At 37.0% G+C, this 21,573-nt stretch overlaps 1 protein-coding gene and 1 long non-coding RNA gene across 3 annotated transcripts in view; one reads left to right on the top strand and one right to left on the bottom strand.

The window, feature by feature from the left end:
- Window positions 1-21,573, bottom strand: part of LOC134212270 (protein pinocchio) — a 179,797-nt gene that overhangs the window by 136,840 nt on the left and 21,384 nt on the right. For both annotated transcript variants that reach the window (XM_062689975.1, XM_062689974.1), the window contains exon 2: window positions 15,598-15,862. In XM_062689975.1, coding sequence (XP_062545959.1) covers window positions 15,598-15,835 — 238 coding nt within the window. In that variant the 5' untranslated portion in view covers window positions 15,836-15,862. The remainder of the gene's footprint in view (window positions 1-15,597; window positions 15,863-21,573) is intronic.
- LOC134216379 (uncharacterized) lies at window positions 7,100-7,817 on the top strand. The gene is made up of 3 exons (XR_009980641.1): window positions 7,100-7,331; window positions 7,390-7,416; window positions 7,571-7,817. It is a non-coding gene; the product is annotated as an uncharacterized LOC134216379 (long non-coding RNA).

Raw genomic sequence — 21,573 nt, forward strand, 5'->3', positions numbered from 1 at the left:
AAAACACAGTCTTAAGACGAGATTTTCCCATTCGGATCATGCAATCCCATCTGTTCCGGGGCTCATGTAGTCTTGAAATTCCAATATTTTCCAATCGGTAGTGCACCAGGACAGCAGTTTTGACATCTCGCTGACTCATGAGGAAATCGATTCGCAGGTTGTGGTACGTGCAGATCATGCGGTGGTGGTATGAATTTTGTGCGACTTTAATCGCATGACTAAAATTATTGAGGCCAGAATGGATGACTATTGAAAAAATTAACAACCACACCCCGTTCAACCGTTGATTTCTAGTCTTAACCGTTCGTCGCAACAATACTCAGCAAACTTATTCTCATTTCGCTCCCACACGATCATCCCGAAAAGTTTTTTCCTGGATGGAATCAAAATATCTTACAATCTAAGGTCGCTTGCTACACGTTTAAACGAAACACACTACAAAAGAGTTTTTTTTTTCATTTAACTACCCAACTATCAAGCTCATTCGTCCCATTGGGCACAGCGCGAGCGTTTTTCTAAGTGACATCTGGCTTTACAATACTGTAGCGCAGAGTCAATGTATATCATTGTTTTCTTTTTGCTGCTTCTGTTTTTTGCCTTTTTGTTGCATCCACATCTGCTTTATCGATGTGATCGATGACCATACGACGCTGTTACAGAGGTGCACGCGGTGGTTCAATTTTAAGTCCATTGTCGAGTCCGTTTTTCATTGCTGTGGGGGTCCCGGGTCGTAAAGAGGGTCATTGTTAGTCGCTGTCCGATGATTTTGATCACGAGCGTTCCCCAAAGCGTCGTTATTCACGCTGTTCCTTCCAACGACTTGACGAAAGGTAGTAGGGGTGCTGGGAATCGAACCCATGACCATCCGCTTATAAGGCGAATTTGTAGCCAACTACGCCACGCTCCTAAAAAGAGTATATTCTAATTGGATAATAACTAAATGCCAATGTCATTGTTTAAAGTAAATGTTTTTTTTTCTGACACTAATCTCATCTACTACATTCTTCTCATCCTCTATTCTACAGGAATGCAATGAACGTATAATTCAAAATTTCATGAAAAGTTTATGCAAAATTATTTGAAACGTAACACAATTAAGCCGAAAAAGCTTCAGATCACCAAATTCAATTTTAATCCAATCCAATCCTAATGCAATCCAAATCCAACTAAAATCAAACACTCAATCCAAATCAAGTCGAAAACTAATTCAATCCAATTCCAATCGAATCCGAATCACATCCAAATTAAGCTTCATCCAAACCCAAGCCAAATTAATAAAATGCTCAATCACATTTAAGTCCAATCCAATCCCAATGTAGCCAAATCCAATTTCTCATTCAAATCTAATCTGCATCCAATCTAACAATCCAAATCTTTACCCAATTCAAATTTAATCTGAATCCAAATCCAATCCAAATCCAGTTCGAAGTCAATCCATAACCAATGCAAATCCAATCCAACGTCAATCCAAATCCCTATTCAAATCCAAGTCCAATCGAAATCTCATTCCAATTCAATCCAAATCATATTCGAATAAAAAATGTAGTCCAAATCAAATACAACTCAAATCCAATCCAAATCTAGTCAAATCCAATGAAATAAATAAAATATAGCCATAGCCAACGAAATACTCATTCAAATTTAATTAAAATCCGATCCAAATTTAATCTAAATCAATAGCAAATCGAAAATCCATTGAAAATCCAAATCCAATCCAAATTCAGTTACTTATTCAAATGTAATCTTTATTCCAATCCAAATTCAATTTGAACCCAAATCCAATACAAACCCCATTCGATTTTGGCAACATGTTCGGAATATTTATGTTCAGAAAAATATATAAAGCTCTTTTAGTGGAATGTATTCAACCGTCTAAGACGAATTAAGTACTCTCCATTTAATTCCACTAATTAATTTTCGATATCTTTGCAGATACGTATTTCGACCACAACTGAGTGGTCGTCTTCAGTGTCTCGTACTTGACTCGACTAAGTCGAGCAAGTCGAGTAAAGTACGAGACACTGAAGACGACCACACAGTTGTGGTCGAAATACGTATCTGCAAAGATATCGAAAATTAATTGGTGGAATTAAATGGAGAGTACTTAATTCGTCTTAGACGGTTGGTATTTATGTTGCCAAAATCGAATGATTTTTGTTTTCGCATGATACTTCAACATTTCTTCACTTGAGTTTTGATTGGTGGCCACTGTTAGTTTCGAATGTGACTTCTTGGGTGATTTTCGATTCGATCGAAAGATTCGTGTTTTATACGGTTTTGAACACCGGTAAAGTGTACCCCAATATAGAAAACACAGACGTAGTCCTACGTCAAAAGCGCGTAGAAAAGCCTAGCTCACTTTTAATGCACTTACCCTCGATCGATTTACTCATAACAAATTGCATTGAAGGCGGAATCCTGTTCTATTATTTTCTATTGAAAATTGGCCAGATTGGACTATTACCTTAGAAATTGGCCCTAATTTTTGCCTTTCTTGTGCAACAAAGTTGTACTAAAAGGCTATAATTTCTCTTCGAAAGGGAACTATCGGATGCTTCCACACTGATACATTTCCCTCCCTCTTCATCAAGAGTTTGGCAGAAGGACGGTCATGAGATTTATATCATAACAAATATTGCCCTCCGCTCGCTTAATGGGAATGACATTTTCGTTTTCTTTTTGTGTAGTCGGAGCTTCAGTTTAACAAACATCCGAAAGTAATATCCTTAAAATATATGACTGAGTAAAATAAAACAGGGGTATGTACGTCTAAAAGATTGGAGCATATTGTAGATCAAGTTGAAAACCGAACTGAGGTTTCGCGACAATCACATTTTCTGGCATTTCCGGATGTTGCAACTGCATCGCGAGTGGTGCGCATCTATGCCATAGTCGTGCACCACTCGCGATGCAGTTGCAACATTCGGGAATGGGACAAAATATGATTTTCGGTTTTCAACTGGATCTACAATATCTTTGCTCGAAATAATCCGATTTTCATAAAAAGGACAAAGATTTTTTTTCTTTTTTACTCCTAGCTACTAGCTCATCTATTTTCAAGCACACACATTTTACGAAGGTCGAGAAAGGCACCATCACCGCTAGGTGGATTAATCTTAGTTTTTACGCAAATTTTGAAATCTAAACGTTTACACTAAAAAAAATTGCGCATTTTTATTTTTTTTCGTTGGTTTCGAGGTCTAACCAATTGGTTTTACGCAAATTTCGATATTTAGGCGTTTATTTTCAAAAAAAAAATTAACGCTTTTTTTCTATAAATGTTTTTTACGTCGGTTTAGGGGTCCAACCATTTTTTTACGAGGATTACGATATTTACGTGGTTTATAAGCAATATCAAAAATTAAAAAAATGTTACTAATTTTACTAATAATTACTAGTAATTAATTTCCACACCGGGTGGCTTAATACCCGGCATATAGGCAATTAACTTTGTATGTACTAAAAAAATGTGTTGCCAAAATTGAATGGGGTCTGTATAATCCGAATCCAATCTAATATAATCCAAATCCAGTCCGAATCAAATCCAATCCAATTTTTTTCTGAATACAATCGAAATCCAATTCGAATCCAATCCAAATTAAGTCTAAATCAAATCCAATTCAATTTCAAGTACAATTCAACTCCAATCCAAATCTAGCCAAATCCAATCCAAATTTAATCTGAATCTGTTGCAAATCTAATCCAAATCCAATCCAAATTCATTACAAATCCAATCTATATTCAATCCAAATCTAGTCCAAATCCAATCCAACACAAATCTAGCCAATTCAATTACTCATTCAAATCTGATCTTTATCCAATCCGAATTTAACCTGAATCTATTCATAATTCAATGCAAATCCAATTCAAATACCAATTTAATTCCAGATCCAATGAAAATTTCACCCCAATCCAATCCACATTTAATCCAAATCCAAATCTAGCCAAATTCAATAACTCATTCAAATATAATCTTTATCCAATCCAAATTTAATCTGAATCCAATCAAATTAAAATCCAAATTAATCCGAATCCAAACCAAATCCAGTCCAAATTTAATCCAAATCCAGTCCGAATCAAACCCATTCAAAACCTAGCCATATTCAAATAAATATTCATCCAGAACTAATATTAATCCAATTCAAATTTAATCTGAATCCAATTTAATCCGAATCCAATCCAAATTTAATCGAAATCCAGCCCGAATCAAATCCAATCCATATATAGACAAATCCAAATAAATACTTATTCAAGTCTCTTAATCCAACCCAAATTTAATCTGAATCCAAACCTAATCCAATGCAAGTCCAATCCACCAAAGTCAATAAAAATTCCAATCAAAATTTAAATTTAAATCTCATCCCAATTCAATCCAAATCTAATCCAAATTCAATCCAAATTTAAGAATAATTCAAATTCTATCCAAATCTAGCCAAATCCACTTAAATTACTCATTCAAATTTAATTTAAATCCAATCTAAATTTAATCTATTGCAAATCCAATCCGAGTTCAATGAAAATCCAGTCCAAATTCAATTCAAATCTGAATTCAAATCCAGATCCAATAGATATAAGTGTGTGTGTATGTGTTATGTGTACAAATTTTGTAGATACACTTTTTGGAACTTAGCATTATCCGTTTTACTCGCAACAAGTTGCATTCGACGGGGAATGCGGTCCCATTGTTTGCTATTGAATATTGGCCCGATCGGACATTGCATTTCAGAATTATTGAAAAATCATTGTTTTTTCAAGAAATGATAGAAAACATGAGATCTATTCCCTTAAAGTGCTTTTTTGACTTTTCTAATGTGATTTTATAAATTAATTTTATGATGCACGTGAGAGATTACATCGCCGCTAGGTGGATTAATCTGGGTTTTTTTCTTTTTGCAAATTTCTTTCGCCCGGATCCATTTTCACATGTTCTTTGCGCCTATTATGGACCCCCTTGGGTGCTAGTAATGGACCCTCTAGCGTGTTTAGTTAAATAAATTAGTCAATAAAACTAAATATCAGTAACTCTGTCCAATACAATTGAACGGAACTACTATTCAGATATGAGAAGCACATTTATCCGTTGGAAGTTCGCCCGAAAAAGTTGATTTTAGCGTTAAGTTTTCGTTTTTATTCAGGGGGTTCATTACTAGCGCTCACTCCCTTGTATGCAGTACATGATCTACTGCTCCAGTTATCCAAGAACTTCATGAAGTAAAGCCTTAAGGTCTACATAACGTATAACCAAAGATTATTCTGACTGTATGAATATGGTACATACCCTTTGTGAAACATAGCATAGAATATGTTCACAACAGCTGTTCTTAGGCATCCGAGGAATCCTTGAAGTAAGGCCTTAAAGTCTATATGCTTAACCTATGATCATTCTGACTGTATTGAGCTTGCCTTTTATGGAACATAGATAGTATCTGACTTACTAGCGGCCGAATCAAGATCAAAGATAACAAATATACAAAAAGCAAAATAAGGGTATGGTATGGTGTTTGTTGAATTAAAGGTTATAATATTGTGGAAGTTGAATTTTGCAATAGATCTGTTTCGAAAGATAAAGTAACAAAACAAAACTTATAACAGCAGAACAACAAACAGAAAATACTATGAAAAGGGAAATGCGACAGATACATTTTTCGGGGTTTTCAAAAAATATTCAATCAGGTAAAGATTATGACCAAGGACATAAGATGTAATCACATTCTTGTCTAGACCGTAGGCCTGACTTCAGGGATTTCTTCATGTCATGAAAACATTTTATTACATGTACCACAAACGGCATGCATTATACTTTTTAAAAATCGCATAGCTTTGTGAAAATCATGTAACTTTGAGGGCATCGTGCAACTTAAAATCGTGCAATTTCAGAAAGATCGTATAAAAATAATCTTGTAAAATAAAATTGAGTAAAAACGCGTAAAACAGAATTTAATGTAATTTTTAAATTTTTAAATACATGCGCAGTAAAGTCTGTCCACGTTAAATCTCGGACACCCATCTTCCAATGCGAATTTTAAAAAAAATCACAAACCGCTGACACGATCCATTTTTATAACAGATGAATCTCTACACTCTATGTGATACTTTCAGCATGTTTCAGATCTTATCCAAATTAGTGAAATGGTGACAAATTACGTGTACATTATCTAAGTGTCCGAAATTTAACGTGGACAAGCATTACATACGATAATTGTAATAGATTGCGACTGGTAGAATAGATATTTTGACGATGGCTTTCTCAGTCTAATTTAATTAAGCCGGCTATTTTGGCATAGTCCGACGTTTCGGTCCCGTGTATTGGACCTTTTTCAAGCGACTCTCGTTACATACGGATGAATGTCTTAAATAGGTAGTTGGAGCTTCTTGCAGTTACATAATATTACATTTTTAAAAATGACGATCATCAGAACATTACTTAGCATTATACAAACATGTGAAGAAATTTACATTAAACATTTGATATTTTGAATTAATTAGAAGACAATATTCACTGCACATAGACACAACGCATACACAACTTGACGGTACTAAACGGTGGGTTTAAAAGTTGAAGCCAGATGGAGTTATATCCATCATGGCGATTGTTGGGTTTGGCCGATGGTATCAGTGGTAGTGTTACGGGTTGTATGGCGGGATTGTTTTCTACACATAAGTGTTGTCTTCACTGTGTGCAGAATACCAGCGTATGTGGTGTTGAGGTTGTCACCGTCTGTACGATAATTTACCGTATGTGGCGTGTTTTGGATGTGACACAGCGTATGTTTAAGCAAATCTAGAGGAACATTTCTAATGGTCCTAACTAACATTTGTAAACAAATCGAGATATTAGCGTGTTCACTCAACTGGGTACTCAATCTTAACGGTCAATTTAAATTGACATGTATTTATTCATTATTTTACTATTTTTTTCTTCCAGTGCAAAACGTCCAATCTGCATTATCGACAATATCGCGCAAATCTGTTGTCTGGACCTTTTGCAACTTGACGGTCCCATCTGAAATCTGTCAAAACATAATCAAAATTTCAGATGGAACCTTTGGTAACAATGTTGAAATTCTGATTTTTTTAATATTTAAAGTATTTTCTAGTGCAAGTATCATAAGACACCAGAGATATCAGTGCAGGAACAAACAAGGAACTTTTGAAGTAAGTAATACCCCAATTTGGTTAATCTGGTAGCTGTATTCATGTGATATAATTTGCTGTTTCAGATTCCATACTTCAGGGAACTACCAGTGGGGCGTGCCAATGCCATCCGAGTACCCAGGAAGAACATCCCGAATGAAATGGATAATTTCCCGTTTTATTTGGATACACATTCGGTAAGATTCCTATATGCTTCTTATTTTTTGTAGTTCTCATGATTCGTATTCTTTTTAGATCAATCGCACCCATTCTACAAGCAAGGTAAACCACATTGAGGAGTTAAACTCCGCTCTTTTAAGACAGCTAATATAAACCTTCAATTCCACGGAGAAACTTTGGAGGACTTCATAGTTATAACCAAATGACCTCATTCGATTCGACCCCGTGCACTCTGCTAATGCATGATGTGCTTTAGATACGAACAAATTGGAATCGAAACAGGAAGCTGTGTGTTGTTGCGCTCATCAAGGAAATTAATGGAAAGGATCATATAGTGCCTTCGAAGGTACACCGAAGCTTGGAATGTGAAGTTTTCGCGGAAAAAAGTGTCTACCGCCACCGATGAGTTGCTGGCCGAAAGTGTTCCTGTACATAAATAAAACCAGTTCACAAACGTATTTCTGCTGCTAAAGCTTAAAAAATGTCCCTTGATGTTATATTTTAGTTGGCGCAACCATAACACTGTACTTTATTATGTTTTCAATTGTTTATTGCATTTTTTATCCCATACTGGGTTCCAAGTTATCAGTACCATATATCATAGTAGTATTCATTACAGACTTTATCTTACAGAATGTTATAATTGCTTGACTGTTTGCCGTAGATTGCTAACAAGGCCAACACTTTGCGAAAAGATTGATATTTGACCATTCACTCTTATACAACTTGCTTAGTACTCTTGGTATTCTCTGGTTGTCGACAAGACAAAAGAGATTTAGGAGACGGGGTCAGATGTGTTTTTACATATTGTTATTTCAATGTTTACTCCACGTTGCATATGGGTTTCACATAACTAATTACTAATCAGATTACGAGTTCTATTACGTGTTGAAGAGCATTCGCAGCAAATTACTCTTTACCATACAATAAATGGCGTATTCTGAATAGGCTATAATGGGCTATAAAGACATTCGCGAAGTGAAGCGTACATATATTTTACAATTTTTAGCGGAAGGTTACTACCCAGGTAACCGTTAAGCACTGTAATAAGCCGCATTTGTACCATATAACAGCTTTTCAGTGCTTATAAGTTCTATATATGTTTTTCAAGTGCTTATTGGCAGTATGAACCTCAAGCAGCAAAAGAAGCCGTATATCGGTATACAAAGCTTGGATGTGAAGCTGATCAGCTCTGTGGATACAAGCCGAATAAAGGAACCTTAAATTCCAGTTTAGAGCTATCATGTATGACGTTTGGGCGAAATCATAAACAACAACGCCCATAATTTTATAAGCTATCTCTTTCACTCGCATAGGAACACAGATATTTTTGAAAACCTGCAGGAATAATATTATTGATGACATTCGTATAGAGAATGTATGATCCATGTTTCGCGAGGTGTGGATTTCTCGGGATTTCTTCTATATTTAACGATATCAATTGCCACCTGAAAGGCTCGCTGATGGTACCTTTTAATTAGACTTAATTCAAAAAGTTCCGTTTGGCTCATTATAATAAATAATAAATCATTCGTATACGGAATATTAATATGTTTTGGACATTTTCATCGCCATTTACATGAAAGCAGATAGAATTCTTCTGTTAATTATAACCCCTCCCAGCAATGTATCCACTCAATACGGAGATGGATCAGATGGCAAACTAATCATCAACTAAATCCAGATCCATCGTACCAAACACAGTTCAAGACCGGAGTTTTAATACAATTAACAAAAAAAAAATCTTAGAATCTCAAAGGGAAGAAAAAGAGAGAACGCTTCAGAATGTAAATAAATATTTTTCCTTTCATTTTTTGTTCGTTTTCCAACTCGTCTAAATAGTTTGACATTTACGCATAGACATGGAAAATATAGTAGGGGCATGCACTATCAGCCGAATATTTCGCCAAAAGCGGCTTTTGAGCAGCATTCAAGTTCAATATAGATCTTATCAGCACTGTTGACATGTCTTTAATGCGACTATAGAACCGAATTAATGTCATTTTTAACGGCTCAGTGGTTACTTGGGTATGTAATATAACCACTATTATACTGATTCAAGAAACAATGATTGGCCGAATTCTACGGAGCAACTGTCTGTTCTGCCAATCTAGGCTCGATCGAATAAATTTCTTGGACGAACGAACGTTGGAGGTGTATTCGCCCATAACATAATTGTGGCTGAAATGCATATAAACATTAAATCGAATGCGCAAGCATTTGTAACAATCAATTAAGCTGACTATTTCAAAGGATTATGCTCAAAATGCACTTATTATATGCGAAAATCCAAAATATATCTTAATTTCACTGAGGTCCAAAGTAACAGTTATCATTGTATAATGTCCTATTTGACAAGTCCCAACTGATAAAATCAAAAGCAATAGGTCGAGAATTCTCAGCTCGAGGTTATTGTCAGATAGGTCCATTTGAAATGTTTGTCTAGAAATGTTCATGTTAATGTGTCCATGTTATAAAATGCTTAATGTTTCTAGTTATCCCTTGAAAAAGGTCCAATACATGGGACCGAAACGTCGGGCTATGCCAAACTAGCCGTCTTTAATAAAATTAGACTGAGAAAGCCAACGTCAAAATAGCTTTACATACGTTTATTCAGATTCCTAGGAAAAAAAGTCTTTGTCAAGTGATATCATAGCCTTTCAGCATGACAATATCAAGGCGGAAGTGACAGTGATAAGGCGGGAAATTCCGAAAACTGAAGCTTTGTCTTTGACTGTGTTATTATGCAGCGCAAATTTATATGAATCGTGGTTGCTAATTCGAATGGTATCTATTTTGATAAAATGTGGTTCTTTATCACAAGGGATATAATGCTGCAGTTTATCTGGGTTATATGATTTTTATGGCTTACTATCGATTTAACATATGAAAAAAAAAGATAATTTCACCTAACGGTGTTGTAGAGTTTCTTGAATTTGTAGGAATTTCGATGTTGATTAGTAATAATATAGCCCCCCCCCTTTCTCCGCTGGGTTTTTTTTATCAATTCTCTAATTACACGGAAAAGGAATTAGCACCGAAAGGTGGATTCATATGTTTTCAACTTACGTCCATAGCCCATAGGTATTTGCTCATAACACCCTTTGATTTTTGCACTTGAAAATTAATCTATCTAAGCGATTCTCCTTTGTATGTTCATGCTCTTGATTCCAACCCAGCAACTATTGAAACGGTAGGCAGGTAAGAACCCAAACAAAGCCAATAAAATGAATAAAATATCCCCAATTGGTAAACATTTGCTTATTGACATGAACATTTAACATTTTATTCAAAATAGAAATGGCTACCGGCTATCAGAGTCAAACCTTCGGTTCACGGAATTTGATTTTCCTATTAGTCCACCAACACTGTCGTCCCCTCTTGCCGGTTTACCTTCCGCACACGCGTGGGCGTTTGGTGAAAGAGGACGCAAATGAGCAGTTGCTGATCAGATCAGATGATGTTCAATAAAGATGCCTTCACATCTCTTTCATAACGGATATGTGCAAATAAACAACTTGAACCTATTTTCATACCAAAAGATGATAAATGAATGAAAATGTATGACCCTTGCCAGCGGTGAAAAAAATATGTTTTGCTGCAAAAAAGTATCTGGGTAGTAGGTATTCAATTTGTGGGCTACGATACATCGTGTTTGAAGGATCGGTTAAAAATATGTTATAAACCTATAAGATAACCATTAGATTTAATTTCGGGCATGTGAAAAGACTTCAACACGATGGAAGCATAACCAATTAATTCAGGAATCGATTTATTTACTTTGTGTTTATTTGTTTAAACGGAATCAAGAGCAAGCGACCATTTGTTTATTGGATCGAAAAGTCAACCTGAATGAACTGCCTAACAGGAACGAGAAAGTTACTCAATTGCGCCATGACATTGATTTATCATATCTGTAATAATTGATGTTACATATGTGTTTAAGTAACTTCCATGTTGTACTTGAATCACCCTTACAAGTTAAACCAGAATAGTTTACTATTTAAATGTAATCCGTTGTTGTCCTATGCATCCGTAATGCATCATCTTTGCGAACTGATTATTACTTGAAGTGCTAACTGAGACTGCAATCCTGAAGCAATCACGACTCGAGTTCATGTACCAAGACACGCTTAAGGTAATCAAGACAAAAATCCTAATAATCTGCTATTATTAACGATCTCATTAATATCAAAACTCGACTTTGATAGCAATATCAAAACAAAGCACCGAAACCGAGTAACAGAACGATTGACGCACATGACACGTTACAATGAAGCAAAACGTTTTAGCATCCACATTCCGAAAAAATAAGTGACGAAATTCGAACTCGAAGTTGTTTTCTTCGACCAAATTACGATAGCAGATCGAGCCGAAACCGAACTCATTCGCAATGTTGCAAAAAAAAGCGTATGTTTATACAATTGGTTGTCCTGAAATGTTCGAGCGTGGTAAATCGTGCGTATTAGCTATTAACACCGTAGAACTGAACGTGAAGGTGTGTAGACTGTGAATAATATACGTCGTGATAAAGTGGAAAGCAAAAGGGTACTAGCATAGTCTTTACTTAATTAAAGTTTTACAATAACAATCAAATTTCGTTTCTTTCAAAAGCAATCCTCGTTTTTCTCATGCAACAATTTTGTATTGTCAGATTTTCTGGATATGATACATTGCGCGGCGTTTGTAATGTTCCCAAATGTGTACTTGCATAAAACTTCACGCGGCGAATGACTGTCGAAAGGTACGGCCGCGGCCATCGATACACCGCAATGCTATTCACCCATAAGAATCAAGTAAACGGTCTGCAGAAAGCGCGGCGGTACCTTTCATGAAGGGTTCGCCGCGTGCAATTTTGAGAAAATCAGGCAATACTGAAAGACCATACTTGTACCCGGATTTTGTCTATATTAGCAGTTGTCAAAATCTGGGTATGTCAACAAAATGGATCTGAGTCATACGAACCCGAAATCTTGGTAACTGATGACTTAAATATTATCGAATACAGCAACATGGCGTCGACCGGCGTCCGAGGTCGCATGCTGGAATAAATGTTGGGGTTGGGGGTTTTAGCTGAATGCAGCAAGAAACGGGTAAGAATAGTTAAATTTATCACGGGAAAGCGTTGTCGGCACAGCTGGAAAATGATATGCGTCGGGATAATTGTTTTATTTAACATTTTTTCACAATAATAATTTTCTGGAGCGAAAAAAAGCTGGGTACTGGTTACACAGATTTTTACGCTTCTACGGTTACCTAGATTTGAGTCGAGGTTCCTTACCCATATTAGAGTAACCACGGTTTTGCCGAATCTGGGTCACTTTGACATAATTTTACGTAGATTCAGGATAGCTATTGTCACCTCGAAGCATGGCAGAAATATGAGTATGGACTGCGAATGCCTAGGCAGGAGTGTCGTAGCGTATAGACGAATCCAAGTAAAAATAAGAAGAAGACACACGACGGTGTTAACTTTGACAGATCCTACAGCACAGCATAGGAAGATCATTTTAAAATGCTTATAATAAATTCTAGACAAATTGTAATTAAAATCTGATTGATGTACGGTACGGAAAAAGTTCTGAATTACATATCTGAAAGCTTATCTCAATTTTTTGAATATTTTCCAAAAACGTATCTATCGTACAGTTCGGAACTTTTTCCGTATCATACATCAATCAGATTTTAATTACATTTCGTCTAGAATTTATTATAAGCATTTTAAAATGATCTTCCTATGCTGTCCTGTAGGATCTGTCAAAGTAAACACCGTCGTGTGTCTTCTTCTTATTTTTACTTGGATTCGTCTATTATCTGTAGGCCCAGGCAGCTACCGTCATCGACACCTCGAATTCAGTTGTGTCGAGTTCAGTCGAAGAAATCATTTCGCAAAATCAATCTCACTCTCAATGAAAAGAGAGCAACCAGAAAGGAATATTCCTAGTTCCAGCTTCCATAAAAAAGCTTTTTTTTATTCGGAGTGGGGGTGAATGTAGCCCGTTGAAACGGTTATATTGATCTTTTCGTAAATATTATCTATATTTTTCTTGCTTATTAACCCTTCCGTTACCAATCCCCCTTTTGAAAACGAAAATAAAAATCTTTTTGGCTGTAACTTTTTTGTTTTTCGACATTTTTTTTTCGCAATACACATATTGATTTCCACATCTTCAGTAGGTCATATGGCACCAGGCCATCATGCCCCATACATTGTCGAATGCCTTCTCGACATCGAGTAAGGCCATGGCGGATGTTTTTGAGACAAACTTTTTCCGTCTGAGAACCTTGGTAACTCGGGTCAGTTGATGTACGGGTGATCGACCGCGTCGGAAACCAAACTGTTCCTCGAGCAAGATGTTGTGGTGTTCGGCAGACTCAAGTAACCGGCTGTAAATCGCTATATATGTAGACGAAGAATCAGAAGGAATAAATTTTGACTGTTACGCCCTTTTCAAATGTTGGTCTAGAGTTTGCCTTTCGGACTAACAACAACTAAGCCCCCTTAAGTGAATTCCATGTCACCATGTTGCCAACAAACAACATTCTTGTTTAGTCGTGCATGACAAAAATAAATATTTGGTCAAGATGTGGCAAATCGCCAAATCGAAAACAGTTTGTTTAGACACAATTTTCGCCACACACACATTTGTCACGAAAGTGACGAGCCTTCTACGTCGATAAATGTTTGAGACGATGAAAAGCGGTTTGAAACCAGATCTAATCAGGCGTGAATTAACAAGTGGAAAAAAGAAGTATGAATCAAATGAAGGCCAGGAACTCGTAATAAATCCTGACTACTTATTTTTGAGATTTGTTTTCGGAGTCGCGGGGTCCTTGAACTTTCATAGTTCAAGTTCTAGGATCTATAAGCGATTCTTAGAAATTAAAAAAAAAAGTTTTATGAACCCTAAAACGCTTTTAGGTTTGAAACCTATTCAAACCGTTAAATGTGACGTTTTTATCCTTTCTGTCCATCACAGATAAGTTCAACATACCTCACCTCTTAAACACAATCCAAAATGAATGTGAAATACCTGGCGAGTAAATGCTTCTACTACCAGGCGTTACATTGAGTCATATTTTGACCGGCAAATTTATTAAGTTAGTTGCCTTGTTTAATTATTTTCAAACATGCAGTAGCGACAAAAAAAAACAAGTAATATCAAGCCAATCTTGATTTTTTAGCCAGCAGCAAATTACATTAGCATTAGCATTGTTACGGTGTAATTCGGCACCAACATTTCAAAAGGGCGAAACTACTTTTGAAAACAAGAGCTTCTCACGTCGCTGGTGGGCTTGTTTGTGCCCGCCCACGCTATCCAGCGCTATCGAATGAAGGAAGAGGATTCGCTGCTTCTGTCAGTGGTGTTGGATTGCGTGAGTCGGCTCAAATTAGCCCACCAGTGACGTGAGAAGGTCTTGTTTACAAAAGCATTTTCGCCCTTTTGAAATGTTGGTGCCAAATTCGTAGATTGGACACTAGTGATACTCACGTTTCACTTTTGAGATCCTTATCTAGAATGCTATCAGAAATCAAGAAGGGGAGTAGTCCTTGATTCCAGTCTTAAACAAAAATAATAAAAGCATGAGGATTAATACTCCTGGCCACGCCCATCTTCACCGTAACTAGGGAGAGGAAGGAAGCGTTGATGTGGTACTTACTTAACGAGAGGCCACCAACTTAGTGACACCCTCATAAGTACCACGGAGTTGGATAATGAGGAAGGTATTCGTTGGGTCAGGATTTGCCTGTAGCTGGCAATGTAACCGTGGTAGATCTTATCCCGTAACACACTACGTAAAGGTGTCTACCCAGCGTTACGGGTCATTTTTTAGCCAGAACCAAAAACAAAACTTTTAGTTCACAGATTTTTCTTCGAAACTCCGCAATTTGAACAATTTATTCGTTTCCTGATAGGTACATATTTTGAACCATTTTGTTTTTCCACAAAACTGATCATTAAGCCACCGGATAATGTGACTTCATTTGAACAACTTTTGCGATTGATCTTCATTCCAATTAAAAAAAAATTCCCAGAAAACAAGACCGTTAAATAGCTTTTCGTGATTCAGAAACGTAATATTAATTATTGCATCTTACGAAATCAGTAGAAATCCCAAGCAAAATACAACACTATCTCTAAGGTGAAGCTGTGACCGATTTTCTAAGCTGCTGTGACCGGTTCTAAGCTAGTGCCATAAAAACCACATAATATTTACAATGAATGTAAATCGTCCAATCCGCCTATAACTGTAAAAAAAAAACCCAATAAAGAAACTCACCTTTGAGAAACCGCGACACATTGACGGGCACGTGCGATGTACCGATGCTGAAGCTGAAGGTACTTGACCGGACCGGTCCACTGGCGGTCGGTACGGTGGACAGCACACAGTTCGCTCCGGGTTCTCCGGAAAAATCCGGATCGTCCAGATCGAACACGATGTTGTCCTCCCATTCCGATACGACACTGGACTGCTGGTGGTGACCCTGCTGCGGTTGAGTCGAGCCGAAAGCCTCCATATTGTATTGCTGGGTGAATGCGTTTATCTAGAGAGGTGAAAACGAAAAAGAGGCGGAAAGTGCATGTAGTGAACACTGAACAGTTTAATAGAGTGCAATCGATAAAATGCAAATCAGGTGAATGTTTAACCTCACAGCAATGCAGAGTGGATTGAGGCATCGTTCGAAAAATAGCACAGCGCGCCGAGTTTTTGTTTAAATAGCTAGGTGGAGCACGTGTCTATAGCCAATTAAGGCTCCAGCAGACCTAAGCGATCCATCGCCGCGACGGCGACAACTAGTCGCCGAGATTCTCAGGGTGACCAGTGAGTATTGGATTTCGAATTCCCGGTTTTTTCTCGGTTTTCTCCCGATATTTTGAAAATTTTCTCGATACAATAAGTATAGGGGAGAGTGTTCCCAAACCGTCACTATTGACTTCAGTGACCAACGATGACGAAAAAGTGACCAAACAGTGAATTTTGCATGAAGTTTTGACCCGGGTATAGAGCTATAATTTGTAGATTCCTAGTGTTTTATTTTCAAAATTCTTATCTAGAATGCTACCAGGAATCATAAAAAAGCATATGCAACAAAAGCAAGAGAATTACTGCTTATGGATACCAGGGTATCCATTCAAACTCGATTTTCAGATTCCCGTTTTTTTCCCGGTTGGAGGAACTTATACCATTTAGCTATTTTTTATGTTTGTTTTATTAGACGGAGTACTAGAAATCTCTTAGACCCATTCAATATGAATCAATCTCAAATTTGTCACATGCGGAATCGAAGGAATTAGAATCTACAATAATATCTTGTAGATTCTAATTCTAGAAGATGAGCCGGCCTAGGGCTTCAAATCTTTTCAATAAAGACAGCCAAACAATTAATTCAAAAAAATCCTAAAGAACTTTTGATAGAACAGAAAAAGCAGAAATATAATTTCTTTTTGAAGTGACTTAACCTCAAACCCTTAACGGATTAACCTCAAATAACCTTCTAAGAACAACTCTAGAATCTTTAACCCTCTTAGGCCCAAATTTTTGTTTTCACTGCTCAAAAACACTTTCTTAAATCGATCTTACCTAGTACGTTAAAATTTTAATTTTTAGAATTTTGTTTTTCAACATTGTCATGCAGATTTTTCACCACACTTAAAATTTGAAAGTTTCCACCCAATATGTATTACAATATTAGAATTTTCAAAACTATGGAACTTATTATTTATTTTATATATAAAAAGTTGGAAAAATAATCTGGATTTAAAAAAAACTCAAATTAATAAAAAATTTCTAAATTATCAAACATTCTTTCAGGACTCCAGATTCTGTTTGAACAAAAATAATCAAAAATCGTTTGAAAGCTGTTAAATTTCACCCACAGTCTTCTCCTGAATCCTTCTAATTCTTCTAAGATTAATCGGTTTCCATGAAAAAATCATCTGAAATTATTTATCAAAATTTGAAACTTTTGATGATTTTCATCAATAAGTTCCATTAGAAACTCTTGAGCAGTGGTGCAATTTATTAACAATGCCTGCTGAGTGTGATTCTTTTGTTTTGTATTTTTCCGTGCTCCTCTTTGCCTATGACGGTGCCTTTCAGTCAGAACGACAAAGCAGGAGTAGCTTAGCAAACTCGGTTTGCCAACAGCGGGCTGAAGCTGATGACCATTCGGTACAAATTTCCTATGATATGGAAATGCTCATATCATCTTCCAAACTTGGACGTACATGTTCATGACAGAATTAGAGGCGACCGTATCGAATTGATAGTTCCGTTAGGATACGGCAGGCATGAAGAATGTTTTTATAGAAGTCGATTTGAAAGCGAGCGGAGGCAATATTTGTGATGGCACATATCACAAGACCTTCCTTCTGACAAGCTCCCGTATGAAGGGGAGGAAGAATATCGGTGTGGAAGCTGATATATCTTCACTGGCAAAAGGAAGGTGGTTTGACTTGCTCATATGCCATCGCGTGCGGAAGGATTTTCTATCGACGAGTACTGTCTCCGAATTTCTAATATGACATCAGCATTTAGTCGAATAGGATTTTTATTGCACAGTTCTGTTTTCTCATTGCGTCCGTCTCGTCCCAACCAACTTAGCTGCCTCGGAAAGAACAAAGCAGAGAAAGGCACTGCTGCTGCACGCTTAAAATGACTTACATATTTTTGTGTTCCGTTCACACAAAACGGGCCTCTCCTGGAACAACTCATATTATGAGTAACTACGATGTTACACATTTTTGTGTAACCGATGGCCGATGATTTTCGGTGAGTTCATTTTACACAGCGAGAGAGCAGTCGGAAATCGAACCTAACCTCAATTGTAAATGTTAAAGTAAGCCAACTTTTCCATACTTATTCGAAGGCTTCTCCAATCGTTTCGATTACCAAACCAAAGTGCGATGATTGTATTCGCACTTTTTTTTTGTTTCGCCATCAAAACAAAATGAAAAACCTCCGAAAAAGTACGATTTCTTGCAGCACATTCTGCACACGTTCGCCATCATAGCGACCCGAAGGGACTTTGACAGTTCGAGGCAAACTCACTTACACATATCATGCACATGTGAGACAGTACACAGCGACTGCTTATGTTTCACACAAAATTTTCACTCATAGTGAGAGTTGGCCAAGGCGTCGCCGTGATGTGTGAAAGCTATTCATGCGATGTGTACTTGACTTTAAGCGTGTGTACCGTCGACCAATAACAGCTGAATTGATGGATGCCCCACCAAGGGTAGTACACTAAATTAATGATTTCGTGTGTGTTACCTTCTACGTGAAGTTAAACGATTTATAATGATATGGAAATGCTAATAGGGGAAGGGGGGGCAATATGCCCTAGCTAAGCAAACACTGCTCTATTGTCTTATTTGTAACGCTATTCATCGGTATTTTTACATTATGCATCAGTTAAACAAGAAAGCTAGTTGATGCCATTCAAAAATTGTCAAAAATCTCAATCATATTGATAATATTCACATTTCAAAAAAGTGGTGATATTATGTTGCCGGAAAACTCATGAGGCAAAACGCCTTTTAGATGGCAGCTCCTAGGGAACAAAGTACCACGCGTCGGCGAATCAGCATTCTAGTATGCACATTCAAAGTTAATTGCCTATATGCCGGGTATTAAGCCACCCGGTGTGGAAATTAATTACTATGTCTGAAACTTGATTATGCATATGTACAACATGTGATAGATTTAGTTCGGAAAAGGTATTGGAGGGTAACCGCCCCTTCGGTGGGGTTTGATCCCACGACCCCAGTTCGCATGACAGGTGCTTTCCCTACTAAGCTACGAAGGACCTCCGTCGTCCTCCGCAGCTTAGCGGGTACTGATGAAACCAAATTCCCAGCACCAGGTACCAGCCGATCTCTCGCAATACATTTTCAGAACTAACTCTCTCAAATGTATTTTTGTACACATGTCAACCAAGTAGGATGAGTATTTAGTATTGTCCGGCTCCTACACACTTGCTTCATCAGCAACGGCGCTCGAGGTCCTTCGTAGCTTAGTAGGGAAAGCACCTGTCATGCGAACTGGGGTCGTGGGATCAAACCCCACCGAAGGGGCGGTTACCCTCCAATACCTTTTCCGAACTAAATCTATCACATGTTGTACATATGCATAATCAAGTTTCAGACATAGTAATTCTAGTATGGATAGTCCGTGGAGACGCAAGTACTTTGTAGATTATTGCCACTAAGGCGTTTTGCCAAAATGTTAGATGTTTCTTCAAAATGTGGAAATTTTCGGTTTTTCCGACCTTCCCATGCACTATTTTGAAACTTTCTTCGCCTATCCTACATAATTTTAGATCTAGTTTTGTCACGGACATCTTAATGACGGTAAATATGAGGGAAACCACAAAAGGCGTTTTGCATCGGGGGGGCGTTTTGGGGCCTCTTCCCCTATCATCTTCCAAACTTGGACGTACATGTTCATGATAGAATTAGAGGCAAAAGAATAGAATTCACAGATTGCCTGTCACTGTCTTTCAAGTGATAGTATTCACCCATGCATTTATATAGGGCCGTCGCATTCACACAGCGGCGAGTGAACTGAATAGACTGTCAATGCGGGCTGCGTGTGCAATGAGAAGAGAGGCTTTTTGTTTACTTTATCTTTGATTGTTGCTGCTAACCATTTTCAGTTTTCACTGCTAGGAAGTGAGTGTGAAGAGGCAATGGTATCAATATCCAACAAATTTCAGTCACTGAGATTGAGAATTCGCACCACTGCTTTGAGTTGCTCGAGAAAATTTCCTCATTTATTTCTAGCAACTGGTTCAGGCCCAGGATGAAGATCTTTCAATTTATGGTGTGATTCGCTTGTGTATAACAAGTGAATTGAGTGCTCAAACATTGACGACAAACAGCTCAGAGGAAATAAAATAGATGTTAGAGCAATATAATCCACCTAATCAAATCATTAAACATCGACATGATTTAAAAATAATACTTAGTTAATCGATCAAAACTTAAATTTTGGTAATTTTGAAAAAAAGTTCTTGTTTTTAATGAATCCACAGACGCAATGAGATGTCCGTTCAAGATACCTTTGAACTTACAAGTCAGGAGGACTATTCGTACTTACTTTTTAGCAATAACTATTATTTTGAGCTTAATTTGTGAAAAAAGGCACAGCATTAGAATTCAGATCAGAAATGCCATGCGAAAATCGGTTAAAGAGGATAGATTTCAAATATAACTAACATAGTAATGAATCGTGACAGTAACAACTTCAGAAACCATAAAATACTCACGATGCTTAAAAAATCCTATACTTTTTATACCATAGCTTTCCAAAGTTAAGGGGCCTTCCGTAAGATTTACACAGGCTAGGGGGTCGCGACCCACCACTTTGGGAAACTATGTTTTACACATTTTGTGTCATTATTACCGATAGGTAAATTTTTTTTTGACTGACTCACAAAGCCAGACATATAATTTTCAAATGATAGTTATTTAAGACATTACAAGAAAAAAATAGTTCAAAACTTTGGTAATAAATGTTTATGATTTGATCGATAGTTCAATTTCCCGATTGGTTTCATGATTTCCCGCATTTTTCCCGGTTTTTTCCCGGTCGGATCCAATTCCCGGTTTTTTCCCGCTTTTCCCGACTGGATGGACACCTTGGGATACGCCCATCAACATCATAAGGAGGGAGAGGATGAAAGCAAGAGTACCAAGAGTACCAACTCTCATAAGTACCACGGAGTTGAGAATGGTATTCCTTGGATCAGTGAGGAGCTAGCAACCCAAGTACCATAAGCACTATATTACGCCAAACTGCCATATAGGGCCACTATATGACTGTTCAAAAACTTTAGCATTGAGGTAGCACTATATGGCTGATTTGGCGAAATATAGTGCTTATTGGTTACTTGAGAATGTGGCCATGATACCTCATATTAAGTCACGGGAACGGTAGTGAACTACAAATTGTGTCACAAAATTATGTTGATAATTACAACAACATTTGTTGTTCAATATGAGCTCGTTATTTTCTGTATAACAGCCAAAGAATAATATAAAATGATCTATTTGATTCCTAGACGGTGAACTATTTGGACTCACAAAGTTTGTTTGAGAAATATAAAATAATTAAAATTATGAAGAAATTTAAAAAATACGATTTTACCTGTTATTAAACAATGGTTTAATAATACATTTAAAAGAAGTTTTCTAGAGTTTGTGCTCGATGTGATTTTCTGAGGAAAAGTTTGAAAATCCAATAAAACGA

Source organism: Armigeres subalbatus, chromosome 2, assembly GCF_024139115.2.
Source record: "Armigeres subalbatus isolate Guangzhou_Male chromosome 2, GZ_Asu_2, whole genome shotgun sequence".
Classification (NCBI taxonomy): domain Eukaryota; kingdom Metazoa; phylum Arthropoda; class Insecta; order Diptera; family Culicidae; genus Armigeres; species Armigeres subalbatus.